Source organism: Schistocerca serialis, chromosome 2, assembly GCF_023864345.2.
Source record: "Schistocerca serialis cubense isolate TAMUIC-IGC-003099 chromosome 2, iqSchSeri2.2, whole genome shotgun sequence".
Lineage (NCBI taxonomy): Eukaryota > Metazoa > Arthropoda > Insecta > Orthoptera > Acrididae > Schistocerca > Schistocerca serialis.
Window position 1 is genome coordinate 874,931,418 of NC_064639.1, and position 27,128 is coordinate 874,958,545.

General features: G+C 37.9%; 1 protein-coding gene across 6 annotated transcripts in view; it reads right to left on the minus strand.

Annotated features, from left to right (window-relative positions):
* LOC126458199 (NAD kinase-like) overlaps window positions 1-27,128 on the minus strand; it is a 517,930-nt gene that overhangs the window by 11,174 nt on the left and 479,628 nt on the right. For 5 of the 6 annotated variants that reach the window (XM_050095090.1, XM_050095091.1, XM_050095092.1 and 2 more), the window contains exons 5-9: window positions 12,042-12,144; window positions 11,744-11,941; window positions 7,371-7,528; window positions 4,666-4,748; window positions 272-485 (exon numbers count right to left, since the gene is read on the minus strand). In XM_050095090.1, the coding sequence (XP_049951047.1) occupies window positions 281-485; window positions 4,666-4,748; window positions 7,371-7,528; window positions 11,744-11,941; window positions 12,042-12,144 (747 nt within the window). In that variant the 3' untranslated portion in view covers window positions 272-280. Of the gene's footprint in view, window positions 1-271; window positions 486-3,681; window positions 3,765-4,665; window positions 4,749-7,370; window positions 7,529-11,743; window positions 11,942-12,041; window positions 12,145-27,128 lie in introns of all 6 variants that reach the window. The other variant, XM_050095089.1, reaches the window with a different exon arrangement.

The following is a 27,128-nucleotide window of genomic DNA, read 5'->3' on the forward strand; positions in this document are numbered from 1 at the left end:
TCTACAGCTCATGATGGAAATGTGTGTTTTTAAAAATACTTAACAGCTACAGACAGCCACTTAAGAACAGTTTTAAGAATAATTATCATGAACGAAGTCTAGTGTTGATAAAAGGTAACATACTCCAGACACCGTATCACCCAACTATAATATTTGGAAATACATACAACACAGAGTGCTCATACCAATTATCCCATAACAAATTGTATTGAAAGTTATTTAGGGCCTACCATTAACTCCACAGTGACTGTTTCGCCGATTCTCGTCTTACCTTGTAAGTCTAACTGTCTAATTGCTCAGCATGGTCAAGCGAGTCCAGAGTATCGTTGGAGCTCGAGTGTGTTAGATCACTCAACTCGTCCAAGTGCTTCTGCCGTTTGCGTACATTCCAGTGCAGACATTCCGCTAGAGAATCAAACCAATCGGAGATCTGATCCTGAGCACATATTGAAGGCACAGGGTAGATTGAGGTTGTCACTCGCAGGCTAAATAGGAGAGACAACAGCACATAAAAAACTGGAAAATAAAGTAAAAACATTTCAAAATAAAAATTTTTAACTACTAGTAAAGCCATTCTAAACCTACAATGAGTTTGAGTTTTACATTATTTTGTTTCTTCTTAATAGCAGGATTTAACTCGTTCTTCTCCCAAAATGTAATCAACACACACACACACACACACACACACACACACACACACACACACACACACACACATCTTGAAAACATCTTGTATGCAACTGAAAAAACAAAGATCACATTGTTGCCAAAAGCACTGCTACCTAGGTGTGTTAATCGTTGTTTGTGAACACTGGAAGAGAGCCAAGTATTGTTCGTAGAAGAGTGGTTCCAGTAATTTATTCAGTGTTAACAATACAGTATGTACTTTATAATTCTTGTGTGTTTCTAGCACAAAAGATCCAAAAAACATTTTGAGAGGTCACACAGAATTTTAGTTTGATAAATCTTTGAAAAGTACAGCACATACAATAAATTAATCTTCAATTATCACAGTTAAGTATCAGTAAGATGTTAGTTATATAGGCCCTATATAGTATGGAGGCCAGATAGTCTAGAGTCTACTGTAAAAGAAAATTAAGAACAATATTTTTTCTGGGGTAACGGTCCTCTCCCTCCCATCTACATTAGCTTATTTTCTTTCTACTTCAATTTTCTGCATATTTGTGATAATTTAAATCTATTCTTTGCACACAAGGACCCAGATAAAATGTAGCAGTAGCTGCATAAAAAGTTGTGCACAACTAGTGCCAATAAACAAAATTGTTACTGGTTTCAGTATGAAGCTGTTCACATACAAATACAGAGGGGTCCAAAAAAAATGTATCCACTGTTTAAAAGTCCATAACTTGCGAACTTATTGACGGAGTTGTCTCATTTTTGGTGAAAGTGTAGCTGAAAGTCCAACTTAAAGATATCACTGTAGGTGTTCGAAATGGTCACCATTAACATCCACACACAAACGATGCCGCCAAAGTGCAGCACGAACTACTGACTGCAACGTGTTCAGTTGGATATTTGCACATGAATGTACGATGGATTCTCAAAGTTCGTCCAATGTGCGTGGCTTTTGTTGATAAACGACGTCCTTTAGTGTTCCCCACAGGTAAAAGTCCAGAGGAGTTAGGTCTGGGGAACATGGTGGATATTCCACAGCACCTCTACGGCCTATCCATCTTTCTGGTAGATTTTCGTCGAGAAACGCCCTAACACGATTTTGGTAGTGGGCAGGGGCACCATCTTCTTGAAAGTAAACTCTTCCATATCCATACAAGTCTTGGATGGCAGGTAAAATGGATGTCTGAAGCTCCTAAAGGTACATCTCACTGGTAACGGTGCCATCAAAGGATGGCCCAATCAAGCCCTGTTAAGACAACCCACTCCACACATTTACTACTGGCAAATTCACGGCTTTGTCTACATCGACGTTCAGATTTTCGGCGGCCCAGTAGATGCAATTGTGGCGATTTACTATACCATTGAGTTTGAACTGTACCTTGTGGCAGCCATGTTTACTGAACTAGGTGCAACTAAGAACAAAACACTGACTATATGGCGACTGTCATCTGAAAAAACAAAACAACACAATACAACACACATGTGGCGATTGCCGGAACTACAAACTATTACACTACCAAAGATTAGACAACTCCGTCAATTAGTTTGGGAGTTATGGACTTTTGAACAGTGAAATGAAATGATCGTATGGCATTGTTGGCCGGGAGGCCCCATGCGAGGAAGTTCGGCCGCCGTATTGCAAGTCCTTTTTAGTTGACACCACTTCGGCGACTTGCGAGTCAATGATGATGAAGAACACACAACACCCAGTCATCAAGAGGCAGAGAAAATCCCTGACCCCGCCGGGAATCGAACCCGGGACCCCATGCGCAGGAAGCAAGAACGTTACTGCAAGACCACAAGCTGCAGACTTTAAACAGGGGATACATTTTTTTGGACCCCTCTGTAGAATTCTTTTCCTTTAGAATAGACTTCTTATTCTCCTTCTGTTTAATAGAGAATGTCAAACAAACTGAACTAAATTAAATTAAAACTAGTGTTATCTTGCACTGAGCAGTTCCACGATTTAAGTAAATAAATAATATGTAATGCTGATATTAGTTTTCTAGCAACACGAGACTGGACTTTATTAATTTCACAGAGTCACAGTGATGTTATTTTTGAAAGTAGTAGTAGTAGTAGTAGTAGTAGTAGTAGTAGTAGTAGCAGCAGCAGCAGCAGCAGCAACATACTAGTTCTAGTCAACATGCCTACTGAGTTTCAAAAAGTTACAGATACTAGCATTGAAGAACATACACACACACACACACACACACACACACACACACACACACACACACACACAACCTGCAAGCAGTAACAAGTACTTCACAGTTCATGCTGTTAAATAGTAATGAAAAGAACAAATGATCATGCAATTTATACCAATTTTATATTATTATGTCCAAACATATGAATACAGTAGCCCCAAATCCACAAAAACTAATATTCCACTTTTCTTTAGAAAATGTTCATATCACAACTAATTCAATTCTGTGACATGTATCTGCTCTGTTGTGAATGCAAGGTACTTCCTGTTGCTGATGAATTACACATGCATGGAATTTTAGTTGAGTGAAGTGTGTTTCCTAACTACACATACTAATAACCACATTAAACATATTAACCTACACTGCATTATTGGTTGACACAGTTATGGGTTACAGAGACACATGAAGTGAAAGTAACATGTCTGAAATAACAGATGCTGTATGGTATTTACTACAACACATTTAATAATTAAGGAAGATAGAGCAATGAAAGACAGGAGAATTCTGAGAGATTGAAATGGGCTCCACATATTGACAGAAATTGTCCGTCTTCCGACTTGTACACACATACAAAGAAAGAGAAACAGACCTAAAATATGGAACCAGGGTGTATACAAACATAAAAAAAAAAAAAAAAATACTGTGACAGTAAGATGTGAAGTGGAACCCCAACCAAGGAAAATAGCTCAACACCTTTATCAGAGGTAAAACATATTGATCAGTTTAACCCAAAAACTACATCTCACTACAGGACAGCTGGCAAAGGATAAAGAATACCCCTTGTTATTACAGATAGGCAATTATCTTCCAAATATGAAAAATTAAATATGCACACCTATCTCCAATTCTCAACTCTTGCTGGTTACGCCCATCGAAAGATACCCAGGATGTACTTCTTGCATCACTGTTCAGCATTATCTGCAACAAGTGCAGTTCCTTTAACACTACAATATACAAATACTTTTAATCCTTAGAAACAAAACAGCATTCATTTGCAACTTTACCCACCTCAAAATCAAGACCTTTCTTTGGTTCTCTTATCAAACAATACTACTTCTAGGGAGTATCATCCATCAAACATCTCACTGTTTAACCACAATAACTGTCAACCAAATGTTTAGTCTTTGAAAGGACTGACAATATGAACAAAAGTTTTGTAGAAGGAAAGATGCAAGAAAATTAAATGCCTTCTAATATATTAAATGCTGTATTTCCAGGCACATAATAACCACCTTTCATAGAATGAATCATGAAATGTACTTAGTAATCATTTGTCTTTCCAAGTCTACTAGCAATACAAACTAATAGAGACAAAACGCAAGACACTTGCAGCTAACGAGACATGTGAAGAAGGTGTCAACTGACTGCGTAATTCACGGCAGTAATGTTTCTATCTTCTCTGACTACATCCTACATTGCAAGACACTGTAAAGGATGCATTATACTGTGACACTAAGGAAAGCTTACAGGGACACAATGTGGCTTCATTTTCATGAGGCGACAGGAAATACTCAAAATATACAACTCACAACTACAACTTGACTATCTTCTCCGACTACATCCTACATTACAAGACACTATAAAGGATGCATTATACTGTGACAATAAGGAAAGCTTAAAGGGACACAATGTGGCTTCATTTTCATGAGGCGACAGGAAATACTCAAAATATACAACTCACAACTACAACTTGACAACGGACAAAGTTATGTACAGTGCAAATGGCAGATCTGCAACAGCACCAGGGAAGTGTTACTACATGCAGTGAAGCAATTCTGGTACAGGTACAACAATGCACTGGCATTCATTTTTAACCTACCTATCACCGTGGAACAGTTCTTGCCGGTTCCGGCCATCAAATGAAACCCATGATGTATTCCTGCTATCAGGGGACACAGAGATCTAGAAATGGCATTCACAAAGGCTATAGTATAATCTCCTAGATCATTATTATATAAACCATAATTAAAGTTCATTTTTTCCAGTAAATATTTATCACAAAAAGAATTCAATATTAATATACAATACTTGATATGCAGGCATAAAATCTCCAGTTGAAAATATTAGTTTTGTATAATACTGGTTTTAGATGATTAATACATTAAAGACCTTATATTGAATTTCAGTATCATTCAGCAGCTTCTTTTATGAGAGCATCAAACTGTTTAACTGAAATAAAAATATGCTAAAATTTTGCAGTGTGATCCAAAAAATTCATAATAATGTGAGAGTTCTACCATCTCCCCCTTAAAGTTCTCTTATTCCCAATGAAGTTAGCCAACCACTTCAACATGGTTACACACAGATTTTCTTATTCCTCAGAATATTTTAACCCAAAAATTAAGTTACGATCATATAGGAAGTTCATTCATAAACCATATTTAAGATTATATATTCAACAAGCTGGATATTCTTAGCCTAACACAGAAGTACATACACTTACATATGATATTACAGTTGATAAGATTAATTCCTTGAAAGAAATGGGAGCATCAATCCAGTCAACACAAAAAGAGGAATGATTTTATATGCTGCAAGCATAACCTTACTTGTTGCTTAAAAAACTTGTCAGTACTGCACACCATACATTTTCAATAGGACAAGGGTTGGGGATTGTTAGAAAATTTCAGATCGAAATAGATTGTTTTTCTTCCGGCTCATACTACTCGTTGACTGGAAATATTAGTTCAGTTGTGATATGGGGTATATTTCACTGAAACTAATGGAATCTTACATCATACTGTCCATATAAACTGCTCAAAAAACATTTTGCAACAAAATCACCACTAAATCCAAAACCTCTTTCTCAATATTCTTCTGACAACAGAAAATCAATAAAGACAGCCACATGTGCAGAAGTTGCCTGCCAAACTGACATACATTACAGCAATGCCATTCTACAGTCAATTGCTATCATAATCCATGAAACAGTGAAAATCTGTCTCATAGAGTCACCCGCAATCAAATGTACCAGCTAATAACATTTGTTTTTGGTGAAGTTCCACCTTGAGCAAACAACTATCTTCTTTTCTATCTGTGGTCAAGGCAGAACCTATCAAAAAATAAATTTTATTTGTACGCAACATGGACACAAGTGAGCTTCAACCTCAAGATGAGCACCAGGTAATGAAAACAAACCACAATTATGGTTCGTAGGTACTCTGACAAGAACAACAGAACTCTATGCTGCTCTTCCGAGACAACTGGGTCAACTGTTGCGTGCATCCATTAATTTGATCTCTAGGTGTCCTTTATACACAAGTGGTGCTGGAAGAACGTTGGTAAGGAAGCACCTGCACTGCAAACAACTGCAGTGTGTGTCTGACACCTGACGATCATACTAGATTATGGAGACAGCCATGTAGCAGTGCATTTTTTCAGGCATACAGTCCCATGGGTCACTCATGTTTTGCACACACATCATGTACAGTTGTCAGAAGCCTCTCATTATTCATGGTAGCTTCAAGGTGTTTCAGTATTGGAGCGGGATTGTCCATCTTATTGTCCAGCTCAATAGTCAATAATTTGCCAATGGCTTTATCTGTAAAGATGATACACATTTCAGCATACCTTGTACACCTACTGAACACCTTTCTCCAGGCGTACAAATCTATCAACTAGTATAACCAGTGGTATCTGAGCACAATTTACAGTGTGTAACCACAGAAAGCTGTCTCTCAAACTGAGTAACCTCAATGGGGCTGCCACCTAAGAGTGGTGACATACTTGAACAGTGACACCTTGACAACATTGTTGGCAGCATTGCGAAGAGGATGTAAGTGTTCTGCAGTGTACAGGGTGGATCAATAGCAGATTTTAATTTCACAAATATGCATTTTTGAACAGACTGGCATATTTGTTACCGTTATATTCTTATTTCATGGTAAAGTTATTGTTTTAGTCTCTTGAGACATTAATTCTTTCCTTACTGCCCTTTACTGTAAGCTCACAAATGTTCACAGATACCCAGGTGATGCAAACTTTTCTGATCAGTTAATACAGTGTATCAGTGGAAATTCAAATTTAGGAGAGACTTTTGAAGCATACTTTCTGGTTTTTTTCTTTTTATCTTTTTTGCCTGTGTATCATATCCTGTCCTTTCCCTGCGATGGAATTTTATGTGCTATCCTAGACTACTGAATGAACTATACTGCTTAATGTAGCTTAGCACGTAGGCTTCTTAGGTCAGTTTCTGTTGGTGGCCAGCATGTAGATGCTCCCCTTCTATCACCAATACTACTACTTGAATGAGCACACTTATGTCAACAAAGTGATGCTTTAAAATCACAATTATTCTACAGCAATACCTAAGTACAAATATTTGCATTTGTCCAACAACATTATTATGTTGTTCTATTTGGAAAGCAGAGAATACCTACAATCATGGTATGTAGCAAGAAAGTTAAATAAAGTTTTACAACAACAGTGAGAATATTTTAAACTTTGCATGTAATACTGTGAATAGGTAGTCTCTGACCTTTATAATTTCAGTACTGATACACAAGACAGTTTGTGAGTACCAACCTTCAGCTCCACACCAGCTGGCACCACAATAGGCCTGAAAGACAGTGAATGGGGGCATATGGGTGTCACCATAATAGCAGGGACACTTGGGTGTATCATCGACGCTCCTGCAGCTACAGCATATGCTGTGCTGCCAGTCGGAGTTGATACTATAAGACCTGCAAAGGAAGATTCTGACTGTCATACACAACTATGCTTTAAAAAGTGCAATAATATTATTTTCAATAATTAAAACAGAGTCACTACAGAAAACAGCAACAAAATGCACAACCATGTCAATCACTTCCGTGGGTTGTCGTAAATTACTTTTGAAACTCAATATAACGGTAACAGTATTTAGAATCTACCCCAAGTGACCATTTTGGCATCATGTGACTCAGTCTTTACACAAAACTGGCAGGGAATATTTTACATATAAATCTATATTCAAAATTTATATCGCACTTGTTAGAAGTGTTTTAGGTTTTTTTGAGTTAGACAACTAATTCTGCTGACAAAACTGTATTAATGTTTCACACCAATGGAATGCTCAGGTACAGCAGCTTTCTTCTTTTTGTACCAGACTGTGTGGTTCATTCAACTCACATAGTGTTCTTTTATGAAAGAAGAAAGGAACATGCAATCAACTAACAAAAACTTGAATGTTTTTTATAAGTTTATTTGAGCTGCAGAGAAATTCACACAAACTTAATTTTCCAATATAGCCTCCTGAATGGGAATTTATTTTTTTCAGTAGATACAGTTTCTAAATCCCATTTTCATACAATGAACGTGGCTGTGACAGCAGACAGTTGTGCACTAACACACTGATGGCATCATTGTAGTCACAGTTCTGATGACAATGATGCTGTCAGTGTGTTAGTGCACAACTGTCTGCTGTCCTCCAACTGCAACCTTTAGTGGTCCAAAATGAAAATTGCAGTCCAGGCTGTAGGGAGGATATTCTCCTGTGGTGCAGAACAGTTCCTAAATTTTTTGCCAAGTTCAGGCAGATACCTGGGGTGACAATTCTGACAATATGTACGTTCTATCTGATCCAAAAGTGGGAAATAGTATGCAACTTTCATAGTACAAAATTCATACATAAAATCGAAGAGAAGAACTTTAAAATCAAGATATACTATTGCAAAAACATTCCCCACAGAGAGACGGTTTTGGCGACATCTATGAGTTGCATTCTCAACTGTTTCTCATCCTCATAAAAACTGTTGGTGCCACATGTACATCTTGACTCTTTCTCAGGATGTTTTCCCCAAACTGTGCCACATGTCTTAAAAATTTTGGACATTTTTATACCCTCTGTTGTGAGAAACTTTATTACAATGCATTGCACAACAGATGACAGTACCTCTTGCTCTGACATTGTGATTCTGACTACAGAAACAGTACAGCATTCTAGCTGTGGAGAACAATCACTGTAAATGAAAGCAACAATGAGCATTTTCAAAAAGGTGTGTAAAAAATTGCAGTTTATATTTGACTCAGCCTCTTAATTTACGTGCAGTTTGTGTGTTTACATTCTTGTTTCCAGTGAACAAAAACTGCTCCACAAACAGCAGAAAATGTACTTAGTTATTCATCTGTTGACACTCCTTATAATGCTCAGTGAGAGACCATGATAAGAGAAGTGAGCAATTGTGGTGGGTCTTTCCGCTAGTTATTATTTCATGCTGTAACTTCAACAAAATTTCTTGCACAATTCTCCTCAGAATAGTAATCTCAATATGACTGAGTCTGGCCATTAGCTTCCCTTTGTTGTCTTCTGGAAAATAAACAGACAATGACATACACACAATGTCAAGACAATGAAGGGATTCACATTTTTTCATCTCTGCTAATCTCTCTTTCAATGGAAAACATTCGCAAAATTCTTAGATTGAAATAATCATAAAGTGGCCTGTATTCTGCAGAATTTCATAAACACAGATTTTGGCTTTTTTTAAAAGTTTGTAAAGGATTCTATGTTGGTATGAAGAAACTTCTATAAAACTAACATGCTACACTGTTCAAAGCTGAAAGTGATATGAGATTACAGTTTTTTCACACAGCACAACAAAATATTTCCAACATTCTACCACTGCATGTGCTTGGGAAATGACATGTACACAGCAATACAAAATTCATGCACCTGCATAGTTGTTACGAACTGAGAAACCAGGTTTTGGCCGAGTACTTATTTACAGCTGTGCCTGATACTTTGCACATATGGAATTTATTTTTTACTTAGCTATTTTGTATATAGTTTGAAGTAGTATGATTGGCTGCATGAGCAACGAGCTTGTTTGCTTTACTAAGAAGGGAGATTGCCACACCTAGCTGGCTTGTACAAAAAACAGTTGATACTAATGTCCACACCAGCAACACACAGTATCTGGTCTTTTGCTCTTTGTATGGTCACAATGTAAGCTCAATGCGAATTGTACACATTATAGCAAAATGGTACTGTTAGGAACAAGCAGGATTTGGGATGTAGAAATTCATCTGCAGCACTTCCTGTCAATATTTCTGCTTCTATAGTATTCCACTGGAGAAAAGTAACTTTAAGCCTGTAAGTGAAGGTTTCTGAGGAGGGAGCTAATGCACGATGCTCTTGGAAACAGTTACATCGCGCTTGCTGTTGGAAGTAGTTTCCCAAGAGCCAAAGTCTGACAGTCTCAATCCACAGCAAGTTTCGAATCATGAGTTTCATTGGATTCTTGACATCCTAGTTATCAATCTTTCAGCCATTCTAGTGTATTCAGAAAGATTCTACAGTTTACTAGGCGTTTTTATTTGTAAACAAAATGAAATCAAAATATAAGGGTTAGGCACCCAATTCACAAAACAAACAATAAATTTGTTTTTCCTGGCAAAGGATATCAATAAAACCTACAAAAAGAAGCAAAGAAATGGCATTAAGTTTTTAATACACAAAGCAAAATCAAATCCTTTTGTCACAGTCAAGTAAATTCGCTGTTAGTTTGTATTCATAAAGCTAATATGGCAGCGCTCAATTCTGTCACTGATGTGAACTTCCGAAAATATATAGTATGCCATGATGATTGAACATTGGAACTATTAAGCTTAGCAGATGATTTTAGACGAACTTTAACTACAATACCAGTTTTTATGACACACAGCCAATACATTTCCCATTACCTGTGAAAACCCCACAAATTTCATCTAGTAGTTTTGGAGATTAGTATGTTCAAACAGGAAGACAGACATGATAGTTTTACAGTTTTATTGTTAGTATAGATAAGAAATGGGAATGAATACCGCTGATTTGGTAAATGGTCTAGATCTGTGCAATGACAGACTCATATTGACAGTTTTTCTTGTATCATACATTAGCCCTGAAGAATTCCAGTAAATGAATGGTTCTACTACTATCTGTCATCTTTTTTATGTGTGTAATTTTCTTGGACCTTACACAAGTTGTCCTTCACTCTTCCATACTTTGCAATGTGGTATGTTTTATGAAGTCCTTAACTGCAGTGAGAGTGGTAACTGCTATACATCTATACTCTCTTTTAAAAAAATTATTTTAAAAATCAAGAATCTAGAATACAACCACTGAAAGCTTTGATTCTATTATTTTAGAGCAAGGACTACTCACAGACAAATTCCAAAATATGGTACAAAACAATGGTTATATTTATGCTAGTGGCAGTGTTCCAAATCACCCTTTTTGGCACTTTGTATGGTCACAATGTAAGAAAGACAAAGAATCCAAAGAATATGTTGTTTTATCCACACCCACCCCAGGTGAGAACAAAGGGGGATGAATTTCCAATCATTGTATATCATTTAGAAAAGAGAGAGACCTGTAACTTTTGTGATTTGTGTACACGAAAGTAGTACCCCTGCCTTTATGATACCACTTCTCTAACACATCCACTCAAGTGAGTATCAATGATAGGCTTAAAACTTTAACTGACGCCACCATTTCGCTTTAGTGCTCTCTACAGTTGCCCTTTCACAATATGATATGGATGTCACGACTGAAAAAAATATATGCTTTGGACATTGTGTCATCCAGTGAGGTATTTCAAAACTGATTAAAGTTCATGTCCACACATTTACGCTACTCTGCAAGTATCACACACCAGGTGCTGCTAATTTAGAGCATATGTGGTTAAGGAAAGATGAAAGAACATCCCAACTTGGTTGCAACTACACAAGGTAAGTTAACAGTTAAGAATCTTGTGACAAGACACACTGTTTCTCCACAGAAAGATGTAGCCTAATCCTTGGAGAGTTGGCAGGTTTTTTTTATGTTTTACATACTCCAATAATTAGTCATAACTCAAGTGCCATATACAAAGCTATTCATACTAAACAATAACTGTCAGTTACATCTCAATACAGTGAATTCAAGTATTTATACCTACCATCTCCCTGTACGGAGGTAATGTGCTTCCCATCAAGGAACAGGTCGATGTTTGAAAGGTATGGGGAGGGACCCCTATCTATAACAACTTCGTTTAAAACTAAGAGATTGGTAGGTGGTTTAGACTGCTTGTTGGGATCCTCATTCTTTCTCATGATGATACACCGCAATCTGCTCCTCAACGTCAGGGCAGCATGACCTGTAAACAGTCCCCCATAATAAAAATAGTTCAATACTCTATGGTACATTTAAAGTGTTACTGTATTAACGAAAGATGTACATAACAAAACATAACATACCTTCCAACACATTAGTAACTTGTTCTTGGAAGTTGTCAAACTCAAAAGGTGTAAGGAAACCAAGAGATCCAAGATGAAATGCCATCACTGGTGGCACAGATTGCTGGAAAATAAGGTATATTCATTGGTAAGTTTATTCTTTGCATGTATATCATCATTATTATGTATTTTTTTTCATTCCAATGATAAAAGCAATACAGATACTTAATCAAATGAATACTACTGACAGAGCAACTTGTGTGTTCACTTAAGTGTTCATGCTTACAAATGTTTTTGGTTTTACAATAAAGGATGTACAATGCTTCTCCATTTCACATCCACTGCAACTGACTATGAAGTCAACTGGTGCATCCGAAGCTGTAAACTCTCCACTCTGTCATAAGGTTAACAGCTTATCTTTTTTACCCTACATTAATATTTCTCCCAAACATTTTCACAGATGAAGCTATGGATTCTCACCTTAAACTGAGAATCTTTGTGGGAGATACATCTACAAATGTAGGACACTAAGGGCACATTCACTGCAGACTGGTTCTTTAACACATGAAATATTCTGTGTTCGTCATGGAGGACATCGCTGATTTACTGTGGCATGTAAATTGTGTATTTCTCAGTTTTTATGACGCACGCTGCAAATATGTATGGTGTGAAAGTTTGACTATTTTTCTAATGTAATTCGGAAATCTGTAGAAATGAAGTTAAGGCCATGAGGATCAGCAAGACACATTTACACAAAACGTGGTAGTGTGTTGCAGTCCATGAGAGAGGAAAATTCCAACTCTCAAACATTGTTCCCACACCGTTGTGTGATTTTACCTAATCACATGATGGCATGCAACTGCAGGAATATCTGTTCATGGGTTAGGCTGGATATAAACAAATATGTACACGGAATGTTACTACAGGTTATGTGAAAATTTGTGCTTGTGTGCAGGGAGGTACTTGGAAATAACAATGATCATGAAAACTGCAGTCTGCATCTAACAACCTAAATGTAATTAAAAGAGTTATCTAAGATGGTCTCCAACTATTTTATTTAAAGTCTGTGAACAAATTATGTACTGACAAATCATTGTGCATTGAGCACTGATGAATATTTGACTTTGTTCTTTAGTGTTACCATTTCTGCAATACTGATGTTTGTTTTATTATCATGGAGACAACACAGGATGGCACTAGACCATACATGTCTTCCCAAATCATTCTCTCTCTGCTAAATTCAAATAAATATTAAATATTAACATTATATAGATGACTATATGCAGTTGTTTTCCAGTAATGTAATGTAATGTAATGTAATGTAATGTAATGTAATGTAATGTAATGTAATGTAATGTGCAGAGCTGCCACAAACAGTATTGTGGCAACACAATTCATGCATAAAGTGCAAATCTCACTCATTTCGTAAATAAGTGAATTGTCAATGTTGAAATACTTTCAATTTTACTGATAGAAAATTAATAGTTTATTTTAGAGCTGGCTACCTGATAGAAATTAATTAATTAATTAATTAATTGGTACTCTTGATAAATATCAGTTCAGCTTCCATAACAGCTGCTTCAGTTCTGAGTTGAATAATTGTGTGCACGTATTACACGATTCCTAATTTCGTTTACATTTTCCACATATGGTATGGTGTTTTTACCCATTTCATAGAGTCACTGTCTCAACATACAGTATATCTAAAATTACTTTGAGTTTGTTAACACCAGAAGTACAGCACATTCTTCCATTGCAAGCACACACTACAATAGTTCCTAGTGTCTAATGGATCAGTAGACCATTAGTCAGTGATACCTGCATCTGATTCTGTCTGAAGTCTTCAAGAAGCACAGATGCCCAGATGTTGGGGCAGCGAAATATTTCAGGATAGATGGCTCCAGATAAACTGGAATGATTACCAACCATTTCTGCACCACTGAATCACACTTCCTCTTACACAATGTTCCACTTATTAACTGAAATTCTCCTTTGGTCAATTCCTATTCCTTAAAGCCTTCTTTTGTTCTAACCAATGTTGGACCTTCCCTCTGTTCAGCAGCACTGTCATTTAATGCAGTGATGATGGATTCCATCCATACTGCTGTATTTTGCCAAATAATTCCTTGAGAGGCAGTCAGTGTCCTAAGTTTCCGTCCAATTTTGTATACCATTGCGATGATGTACTCTTGAAGCAACGGTGCTCATCCCACCAGTCAACCCAATGGGTCGTTCAGGCTAGTCAGCCAGCACAGAGAATATGATTAAGGCTTTCGTAGATGTCATAGTTGTCAATGAGTCTTCTGGGATGTACAGCAATGGATGAAGAAACTTTTCAGTTCCTGGCTTTTATCCACAGCTACGCTGGACCTCTTCGGAGGTGGTCCTGCCAATGCTAGCCAGGAGCACAACTTAAGATTGAAGTGTAGGTAAAGAACAGTAAAACATAACTGTGTATCTGTCGGCTACACCATTTACAGTAGTCAGTGTCGAAATTACACTGTCATAGTTGAAAAATACCCTGCTCCATTCAAGCAGTATAGGCTGTTATCTAAATGCCACTCGGGTAAACATTTTTTGTGCAATTTTGTCACCAGTAGTCTACACAGAAATTCCATGTATCATACTCCTTCACAATCCCCACAGGAGACGATCAAGGAAATACTGAAAGTGCAACAAACATTATATAAGAGCATTGGCTAGTTGGTGGATGGTCCACAGTGTTGACAGAGTGTTTTATCATGGGCCACCTGGTCTGTCTTCTTGACTTCAGATGTGAAAAGATCCGACAACTGGTGCAGAATGGCTAACACTCAGTAAAAGTGTTCCTCGGTTAGGCCAGATCCTATTGGCAGTTCAAAAATAGCTTCCTCCACAGTATTGTTGGAAGTGGTAACAGTGCACAATTCTTCATTGATGGCACTGTCCAGCCAATACTGGTTCGGTTTTTCCTACTCACACAACTTTAGGAATGAGATGTGGCTGATCATGACAAAGATCCAAATTCTCCTCTTTCAGCTGCAATGCTTACTATCATCGCTGGTATGTAGATTTCTCTTGTGGAGCTAACTAGCATTTTCTAACTGACAAAAGCTTCACAGTGGAACTGAGAATCTAGACTGAAGACAAACTCTTATGACTGATGACAGTGGGATAACAATAGCAAACAACCACCCAGAGCAATCCCCATTATGTGCACTTCTTGGAATAGTTTCATCCATCTGGAGCTCCGATCTTCCACAGTACATAAATGCTTGAGATGCCTGCAAGAAAATCCATCCGAGAAATACATTACGGCTGTATCCTGTTAAATTGCCAATCCTAAGGGCTGCATTATGTCACTGGTAGTTATTCTTGCAATACATGTCCCTGTTGGCTGGACATATTTCTTATTTGCACATATTTCCTATTCGCAACACTCAGCACAATCACAATCTTAGCACATAACACGGTCTTCTTAGCTGATGACAATAAAGAATAAACATAAAAATAAATTAAAAAGATCGCCCTGAGTTGACTAGCACCCAATGTGATTTCCTGCAATCTTGGTAATTGTCATCCCGGGAGGATTTTCATCTTAGCAGCCTCACCTCCATAGTCAACTTGCTTAGTTTTCCTGAAATTATCAGCTAGGTGTGCAACTAGTGCTACTGTATGGCGACAGGGAACAGCTACAGCATTTTGGGAAGAGACTTCATGCAGGATACAGTGACAGGCTTTGTCCTAAAGATCAACTATAACTGTCTAAAGTGGCCTGGTGTGAATAGGACCGTTGTAAAGGTTGACAACTTTTGGCGTAATAGCCATCAGACATTTGTCTTCTTCCTCTGCAGTAGTGTAACTGCCAAGGGCATTCACAGTAGAAAAATACCAGTGTACTGTTCTCCGTGTTCCAAAGTCTGTTCTAACATAAGGCACTGTACTTGGAGTTTTTAGTACCTGTGCTTGTCTGATTCTGGGTTTTTGTTTGACAGCTGCAGCCTATGTCTGAGACAGCTGAGTCCATTCTTCATGGCACACTTGACTGGCAGTGGAGATTGATGCTTAAATCCATTCACCTCCTCTTCAACATTCTCTATTACCTCCTTATGTATGTCATGGCCGTTATCTGTAGTGTAGTCCAACATTTTTGGCAGCCATAAACTGCTTTCTCTCTTCTCTTACCATCCAGCATCTCCCACCAAACAATGTTATGTCATAGCCACAGTCAAGTCCAAACCCAAATCCAAAAGCAGGACTATCAGTAAAGTACAATACTTAGCACTGAATGCTCATTTAGCATGGACACCAATGTACAGACAGAACATAACAGTCTCCTGGAAGGATAGTGCTGTTTTTGATATAAACATCAAATATTCCAGAATATACTAGCATTATAAAAGGGCGATGTACTTGAAGGCAGTATTACGGAAATGGGAGACGACGTAGATGATGATTAAATGGGACATATGCTACTGCGTGAAGAATTTGACAGAGCACTGAAAGACCTAAGTCAAAACAAGGTTCCAGGAGTAGGCAACATCCCACACATTAGAACTACTGATAGCCTTGGGAGAGCCAGACATGACAAAACTTTTCAGTCTGGTGAGCAAGATGTATGAAACAGGTGATACACCCTCAGACTTCAAGAATAATGTAATAATTCCAACCCCCAATGAAAACAGGTGCTCACAGGTGTGAACATTACTGAACTATCAGTTTAATAAGTCATGGCTGGAAAATATTAACACGAATTCTTTACAGACAAATGGAAAAACTGGTAGAAGCTGACATTGGGGAAGATCAGTTTTGATTCCGCAGAAATGTTGGAACACACAAGGCAATACTGACACTTAGACTTGTCTTAGAAGAAAGATTAAGGAAAGCCAACCTACATTTCTAACATTTGTAGACTTAGCAAAGGCTTTTGACAATGTTGTTGAATTCTCTCTTTCAAATTCTGAAGGTGGCAGAGATCAAATACAGGGAGCGAAAAGCTATTTATAATTTGTACAGATACCAGACAACAGTTATAAGAGTCAAGGGGCACGAAAGGGAAGCAGTGGTTGAGAAGGAAGTGAGACAGGGTTGTAGCCTATCCTCAGTGTTATTCAATCTGTATATTGAGCAAGCACTAAAGGAAACAAAAGAAAAATTTGAAGCAGGAAATAAAATCTATGGAAAAGAAATAAAAGCTTTGAGGTTTGCCAATAACATTGTAATTCTGGCAGACATAGCAAAGGACCTGGAAGGGAAGTTTAACAAAATGGACAGTGTCTTGAAAGGAAGTAGTAAGATGAGCATCAACAAAAGGAAAATATGGAAAATGGAAAGTAGTCCAATTAAATCAGATGATGCTGAGAGAATTAGATTAGCAAATGAGATACTTAAAATAGTAGATGACTTTTGCTATTTGGGGAGCAAAATAAGTGACGATGGTCGAAGTAGAGAGGATACAAAATGTAGACTAGATATTGCAAGAGAAGTATTTCTGAAGAAGAAAAATTTGTTAACATCGAGTATAGATTTAAGTGTCAGGAAGTATTTGTATGGAAGTGAAACATGGACGATGAACAGTTTAGACAAGAAAAGAATAGCAACTTTCCAAACGTGGTGCTACAGATGAATGCTGAAGATTAGATGGATAGATCACGTAACTAATAAGGAGGTAGTGAATGGAATTGGGGAGAAGAGAAATTTGTGGCACAACTTGACTAGAAGAAGGGATCGGTTGGTAGGACACGTTCTGAGGCATCAAGGGATAACCAATTTCGTACTGGCGGGAAGTGTGGAGGGTAAAAAAATCAGAGGGAGACCAAGGGGTGAATACACTATGCACATTCCGAAGGATGTAGGCTGCAGTAATTACTTGGGGATGAGGAAACTTGCACAGGAGAGCATGGAGAGCTGCATCAAACCAATCTCTGGACTGAAGACCATAACAAGAACAAGATCATCAACAGCAACAGCAACAATCATTACAAACAAAATTTCGAGAACCTCTAGAAATGATAAATCCTAAACAATTATTTGGTGGTTGTGAGATTTGAATTGGTGACCCGCAGCATGCCAGCCAGCAATGCTAACACCAACTCCACACTGCATGCTATACAGCTTGTAGCAATATTGTTTCAAGCAGACATTAACCTTCTTGCAAAGTAGCTCCTTACTTCAGACTCTCTTGAATCTATTGGTCATTATTGTCTGCTGTACAGTAATACTTTTTGAAGGCTCGTGTAGTCTTTATTAATGAACCATGAAATACTAGTTCTAGACAAATTCAGAGTTTGCACGTTAATGACCATGATAAGTCGTAGGACAAATCAAATATTGTATTTTAAAATCAGTTTTATTCCGTTTCAGCCTTTTAAGCAGTGCTGGTTCCCTTTTTAATCAAAGGAATACAGTTATGGAATGTATTATTTTTACTATCTCTCCAGTTCTCTCAGCGTGATTATTTTTAACCTGTACGCCACTTAAATGGCTCTTAGGAAGAGACTTGTCTATATCATTTTCTACAATAATCGGAGGATAAACATTTTATTACTATTCTTCCCATCACTGTTTTGAATGAAATCTTAAGTTCAATGCATTTCCTGATTCATGGGATGCATCTTTAGCTTTAAGAAAACCTGACAAATCTTCACATTTAGATCTATCACTTTACTTCTGTAAGCTGAGTGGTCAGTGCATCTGACTGCCACGCTGATGACACGGATTCCATTCACCAAGTGCCAAGGATTTCCTTGGTGAGAGGTCTGGAATGGTGTACACTGCCTCAAGATGCTGGTTCAGAAGTTATTTGAATGAGAAGTAGCAGCTTCACGATCTGGAAAGCCAACAACCTACGACAGAGAATGTCACGACATCTGGTCGGTATTGTGCAGTCCTCTGCACCTGATAAGAGTTTTCGTTTTTTCAGTATACGGATGTGATTGTTAATATAGGAGCATTATTCATTTTTTCACTGTTTGGGCAACTGCACGCATAAATTACATGTTCTCAGGAGTCCAAACACGGACAGTCATCCATTTATTTACTGTAGTAGGCATACTTATGGAGTAAGCACTCAGGACACGTTAAAGTATTTTTAACCACACAATTCTTTAATTTTTGTTTTCTGCCTGTTTTAGTGCACCGTGCCTCTATGTTTTTAACATATAAAACATCTCTTACTAGTATGATAACTGTAACAAAGTCTTTCTGATACTTATCTAGTATTAAAAGTAACTTTCCCTCTTTTGATATATTTACATCCGTAGCAACAACAATTTTTCTCCCACTGCTGATACTATGATCTGTTAGTACATATTAGTAAATGTACAATTTTTTAACGATTTGAACTGCCATCTATACAACAGCTTCAAACATCTGATCACTTTACAGACGAGTTAATGCATTAAATACTCAATGTTAAGCACTTACATGAGAAAAAGTTTAGAAAATATTTGAAATTATGTCTAAAATGTGTTGTGTTGCCAAGTGTCCTGATTCTCAAGTACTGATGAATATACCGAGTGTTTCAGAAGGACTTTACAACTTTGAAAATTCATATAAATTAATTCGTAGTACCTAAATTCATGTAAATTAGTTCACAGTACCTACAAAGGTGATTTTAGAGCCAATTTGTATGGAAATACATCAAGTTTTTTCTTGCGTAGTTTGCTAGAGCTGAATCGCACTGTATGGAGTGGTAGTGGCAGTTGCATTAAAGGTAACTGCCATCATTGGACACAAGTGGGCTAGCTGTGTGTTTTGGTTTGAAGCATCTAAATCAGTGACAACAGTTCAATGCAATTTCCATACCAAGTACGTCGAAGATCCTCCTTGCATGCCTGTTTCGTAGAAACAGGGTGCTCAGTAAGACATGAGAAATCATCAGGTCATCCAATCACATCTAACGATATCGTTGAGTGAGTGATGCAACGTTTTGTCAACAGACCTACAAAATCGACCCGATGTGCATCTCGCGAACTGAAAATCCCACATGCGATTGTTTGGCGTGTGTTGAGAAACCGTTTGCATTTGAAATGGTACAGATTGACGATTGTACATGCAATGAAAGACACTGATAAAATTGCTCACAAGAACTTCTGTGCGGAAATGGTAAATCGATTACAGGAGGATGAACTTATCTTGGACAAAATTATCTTTTCCGACAAGTAGACTTTTCACCTGAGTGGCAAGGTTAGCACACACAACTGTAGGGTTTGGGGCAGTGAAAATCCACATCAAACATTGAACATGTTTGTGATAGCCCTAAACTGAACTTTTTTTGTACACTGAGCAAGAACAACGTGTACGGTCCGCTTTTTTTTCCATGAGACAACCATCGCTGGGATGGTGTACCTGGATATGTTACAAAATATTTTGATAACATAAATCGATGATGATGATGACCAAGAACAAAATGTTTACTTTGTGCGAGATGGTGCACCACCCCTATATCTGGCTGATGTCCGGGATTTCCTCAGTGACCGCTTTCCAGGTCAATGGACTGGCCATGATGTGCCAATTGTGTGCCCCCACATTCCTCAGACCTGCCACCACTCAATTCTTTTTATAAGGATTCATTAAAGATATTGTATTTGTACATCCTGCGCCAGATTCTCTACCTGAGCTTAAAGCAACAATTTACGCCGTCACTGGGCAAGTTACACCTGCAATGCTACAACAAGTTTGAGAAGAAACTGACATCTCATGGGACGTGTGCAGGATAACCAACAGAAGCCACATGCAACATCTTTAATTTAAGGTAAAAAAAATTGTGTTTCGCTACAAAATAACACTAAACCCAGCTCTGTATCTTCTTTCTATAAATTCATATGAATCTCAAAATTTGTAAAGTCCTTTTTGAAACACACTGTAGTCTCAGTACTTTGTGTGCCTGAAGAAGGACATGCAGTTTCTAGATGTAATACTTGTCTTACTACATTACACATTCACCATGAGACTGTAACTCTTAATGCCTACATGGCTACATCATCGAAGAATTTTGAGTTTTTAAATTCAGTAAATATAAGAAATACCGAAAATCAAATTTTTCTTGCTCCAGAAGCAGCTAGATAGGCAACCTGCTAGTGGGACGGGTGACTGTGCCCTGGGTTAGCCGTTTAGTAGTACAGTTTTAACTGAACAGGTGACATCATCTTCATCATCTTCATACGCATTTCGTTAGTCCCTTAGTCACTGATGATCTCAATCCATCACTTCGCACATCAATTGTAATACCAGACAGATACACCCAGTATCTTGGCTGTACTTCTGCATTGCTCTAGATTATCCTCCTCCATTGAAGTCATAGAACTGTGAAAAACTACCTTGCAACCTGGTCTGATCCAAAATCACTCTGCACTCAAACTATATGTGCTTGTCTCGTCCCTTTCTGTTTTCTTCTTTCCATCTTGTCTGCTAATGTCACCCTAATATTTCTCACTCCTTGTCTGACCAATTAACTACTATACACTGCTGATATACATTCATAACAGCTGTCATTACTCACACTGAACAAGAAAACAGTGAGGAAATTGGTTAACACAATATTAATTCAACTGATATTTCTTAAATTTCACATATTCCTTTCGCAGACGTTATTTCTGGATAAAAATGGAAAGTGACGCGGACCTTGATCAAGCGTGACTTCCTTTTAACTGTATGGTATATGTTATATGTTACACTGCATTTTGGAACTTTCGGGTAATTGAACATGTATCAATAACTACAGATTTCTGTAGTTGTATATATATGTTTGGATGTAGCTGTATTGCGTTGGTTGGTTGGTTTGGGGGATTAAAGGGACCAGACTGCCATGGTCATCGGTCCCTTTTTCCAAAGACAAAGAACACCCACAGAGAATAAAAACGAGGAACAGAAGAGATCACAGACGATACAGAACAAGAGAAACTGAAACAAGGACAAGACAAAACGATGTATTGCGTTGATGTACTGGTGGATATTGTGTGGTATGACTCCTGTAGTTGATAGTGTAATTGGTATGATGTCAGCTTTATCCTGATGCCACATGTCCTTGACTTCCTCAGCCAGTTGGATGTATTTTTCAATTTTTTCTCCTGTTTTCTTCTGTATATTTGTTGTATTGGGTATGGATATTTCGATTAGTTGTGTTAATTTCTTCTTTTTATTGGTGAGTATGATGTCAGGTTTGTTATGTGGTGCTGTTTTATCTGTTATAATGGTTCTGTTCCAGTATAATTTGTATTCATCATTCTCCAGTACATTTTGTGGTGCATACTTGTATGTGGGAACGTGTTGTTTTATTAGTTTAAGTTGTATGGCAAGTTGTTGATGTATTATTTTTGCTACATTGTCGTGTCTTCTGGGGTATTCTGTATTTGCTAGTATTATACATCCACTTGTGATGTGGTCTACTGTTTCTATTTGTTGTTTGCAAAGTCTGCAATTATCTGTTGTGGTATTGGGATCTTGCTGTAATATCTGGTGTTTATTGTTTGATTCTGTATTGCAATCATGAATCCTTCCGTCTCACTGTATATATTGTCTTTTCTTAGCCATGTGTTGGATGCGTCTTGATCGATGTGTGGCTGTGTTAGAGGATACGAGTGCTTGCCACGTAGTGTTTTCTTTTTCCAATTTACTTTCTTCGTATCTGTTGATGTTATGTGATCTAAAGGGTTGTAGAAGTGGTTATGAAATTGCAGTGGTGTAGCCGATGTATTTATATGAGTGATTGCTTTGTGTATTTTGCTAGTTTCTGCTCGTTCTAGAAAGAATTTTCTTAAATTGTCTACCTGTCCATAATGCAGGTTTTTTATGTCGATAAATCCCCTTCCTCCTTCCTTTCTGCTTAATGTGAATCTTTCTGTTGCTGAATGTATGTGATGTATTCTATATTTGTGGCATTGTGATCATGTAAGTGTATTGAGTGCTTCTAGGTCTGTGTTACTCCATTTCACTACTCCAAATGAGTAGGTCAATATTGGTATAGCATAGGTATTTATAGCTCTTGTCTTCTCTTGTTTCTTGCTGTCACTTCTGTTTTCAGTATTTTTGTCAGTCTTTGTCTATATTTTTCTTTTAGTTCTTCTTTAATATTTGTATTATCTATTCCTATTTTTTGTCTGTATCCTAGATATTTATAGGCATCTGTTTTTTCCATCGCTTCTATGCAGTCGCTGTGCTTATCCAATATATAATCTTCTTGTTTAGTGCGTTTTCCCTTGATTACGCTATTTTTGTTACATTTGTCTGTTCCAAAAGCCATATTTATATCATTGCTGAATACTTCTGTTATCTATAGCAATTGGCTGAGTTGTTGATTTGTTGCTGCCAGTAGTTTTAGATCATCCATGTATAGCAAATGTGTGATTTTGTGTTGGTATGTTCCAGTAATATTGTATCCATAATTTGTATTACTTAGCATGTTGGATAGTGGGTTCAGAGCAAGGCAGAACCAGAAAGGACTTAATGAGTCTCCTTGGTATATTCCATGCTTAATCTGTATTGGCTGTGATGTGATATTATTTGAATTTGTTTGGATATTAAGTGTGGTTTTCCAATTTATCATTACTAAGTTTAGGAACTGTATCAATTTAGGGTCTACTTTGTATATTTCCAATATTTGTAGTAACCATGAGTGGGGTACACTATCAAAAGCTTTTCGGTAATCAATGTATGTGTAGTGTAGTGACCTTTGTTTAGTTTTAGCTTGATATGTCACCTCTGCATCTATTATCAGTTGCTCTTTACACCCTCGTGCTCCTTTGCAACAGCCTTTTTGTTCTTCATTTATAATTTTGTTCTGTGTTGTATGTGTCATTAATTTCTGTGTAATGACTTACGTTAATATTTTGTAGGCATGTTATGGGGCGATATTTTGCTGGGTTTGCTGTGTCTGCTTGATCTTTAGGTTTCAGATAAGTTATTCCATGCGTAAGTGTATCAGGGAATGTGTATGGGTCTGCAATGTAACTGTTAAATAATTTATGAATATAATAGAGGGAAACATTCCACGTGGGAGAAATATATCTAAAAACAAAGATGATGTGACTTACCAAACGAAAGTGCTGGCAGGTCGATAGACGCACAAACAAACATACACACAAAATTCAAGCTTTCGCAACAAACGGTTGCTTCATCAGGAAAGAGGGAAGGAGAGGGAAAGACGAAAGGATGTGGGTTTTAAAGGAGACGGTAAGGAGTCATTGCAATCCCGGGAGCGGAAAGACTTACCTTAGGGGGAAAAAAAGGACAGGTATACACTCGCACGCACGCACGCGCGCGCACACACACACACACACACACACACACACACACACACACACACACACACGACACACACACACACACACACACACACACACACACACACACACACACACACACACATTTTGCTTTTGTGTGTGTGTGTGTGTGTGTGTGTGTGTGTGTGTGTGTGTGTGTGTGTGTGTGTGTGTGTGTGCGCGCGCGCTTGTCCCTTTTTTCCCCTTAAAGTAAGTCTTTCCGCTCCTGGGATTGCAATGACTCCTTACCCTCTCCCTTAAAACCCACATCCTTTCGTCTTTCCCTCTCCATCCCTCTTTCTTGATGAAGCAACCGTTGTTGCGAAAGCTTGAATTTTGTGTGTATGTTTGTGTATGTTTGTGTGTCTATCGACCTGCCAGCACTTTCGTTTGGTAAGTCACATCATCTTTGTTTTTAGATATATGTTAAATAATTTAGTTAGATGTGACTGTGTTGAGGTGAATTTCTTTAGCCAGAAATTTGCTATTTTATCTTTTCCAGGGGATTATTATTATTATTATTATTATTATTATTATTATTATTACTAAGACGACAAACCAGAATAACTCGAAAAATAAGCTTCACACGAAAAAATGTGTAGACTCCAAGGTTGATTATTTTCGAGGGAGGCATCTGCTGGTGCTAAAATTAGCCTGTCAGTACAGCCCCCTGGGATGGGGCGGGAAGCAACTTTAAAATTTAAAATGGGGAACCCCCATTTTTTATTGCAGAATCAGATTCTCCATGTTCTCATTTTTGCGTGGAAAATGGTTACGGATAAATAGGAAATATTTATTTATTCCTTAAATTTTGATTCGCTAAAACAAACTCTCCCTCTCTCCCCATAGCGTGGAGTTTGAGAGAGGAATTAGTTTTACACATGTTGACCCAAATATTAATTTTTTCCGCAGATTCAGATAAGTTTTGTTTGTTTCGTGGTCGTGAGGCCACACAACCTTTAATTATCAAACAAATCATCTGACTAGCTAACTAACCAACCAAATATCCTACTTAATAATGAGTAAACTCAGTAACTAAAAAACTGACTCATGAACCTAATTTTTTATTAGATTCGGAGTAATCACTCTTGTTTGTTGAGAAGTCTCACAACTGGAGTGCTTGCTTAAAAACTTGAGTCTTTTAGTTTCGGGTAGAAAAACGCAGAAAACTACATTCATAAATTTATTGACTTAAATCACATTTTATTTCGGAATATCGTGGCTGCTACGTCGTTTACATTTTTAGAATTATAATAATCGATATCCCACTCAGCCCTGACCGATAATCGATGCTCTTATCCAGCCCTTTCTGATGAGCGGCGTAATGTTTCGCCAATCGGTAGCGCAGGGACGAGAAATTCGCCCTTTCTCGTAGTAAGACTGGGCTTTAGAAATTATAAGTATTACTGTAATAAAAACACTGTATTTTTACCCGTCTGAGTATTCAGATAGCAATACATCGTTTATAAATATTGTCTTTACGGTGACTTATGTTTGATTAAGAAACTTCCTGGCAGATTAAAACTGTGTGCCAGACCGAGACTCCTACTCGGGACCTTTGCCTTTCGCGGGCAAGTGCTCTACTAACTGAGTTACCAACGCACGACTCACGCCCCGTCCGCACAGCTTTAATTCTGCCAGTACCTCGTCTCCTACCTATGTTTGATTACCTTGTGTGATTGCGTTCGCGGCTTTTGCTCGCTACCAGTCGCGTTTGACGCAGAGTTAGTATTGCTAGGCGGAATTACGCCGAGCGGGCTGCTTCTCGCTCGTAGAAATTCTAACCCTGCCTTTCTCGACGCCCCTTATCTTGCCTCTCTTGAAATTAATAGGTGGCATATGTCATTATGAATTACCTTTCTGTGGAAGAAACAGTTGAAATGGTGTACACTTATGGAGACAGTGGGAGAAATTTTGACGATGCAGTCGCGCTTTATGCACAGCGTTTTCCTGGCCAAGTACGATCACGGTCCTCTTTTGTTAGAGTTATTAAACAATTTACTGCGGAAGGTAGTGTGGACCAGAAAAAAAGAACCCGTGCAGCTACTGTTTGTGGAGAAAACTATCAAGTGGCAGTCCTAGCGGCTGTGGCTCATAATCCACATGCGAGCACAACAGAAATATCAAGGCAATCAGGAACTACATGGCGATGACGTTCAAAACCGTCTAACGTTTTGTCACTGGGCAGTTCAGCGGATGCAAACAAACCAAAACTTTTTTGCCAGAGTACTTTTCCCCGATGAGGCGACATTCATAAACCACAGCGAAGTTAATTACTATAATGAACATAACCCACACTGGATTCGAGAAGTCAACCATCAGCGACCTTGGTCAGTTAATGTTTGATGTAGTATAATTGGGGATGAACTGATCGGTCCATACTTTATCAACGGTAATTTGAATGGCAACAAATATCGAAACCTACTTGAAAATTAACTGCCAGATCTACTTGAAGACCCGAGCATCGAACTTCGACAAAACATGTGGTTTCAATATGACAGTTGTCCAGCGCATTATTCATTAGTAGCGCGCGATGTACTAGATCAACTTTACCGTGGTCGCTGGATCGACAGGGCAGGTCGTGTGAATTGGCCAGCCAGATCGCCTGACCTTACCTCGCCAGATTTTTTTTCTTATGGGGTTATCTAAAAGATATCGTTTATCAGGAAATGCCTACCACTCGCGAAAACATGATGCAAAGAATAAGAGATGCTTGCGCTGCAATTACACCAGACATCAAGATGAGTGCAGGGATTTACAGCACTAGTCAATAAATGCATCGAAGTTGGAGGTCATCACTTTGAACATTCGATTTCATACAACGGTAAGATGCAAGGGATTTACGGACAACAACAGGCCGAATGTGAGA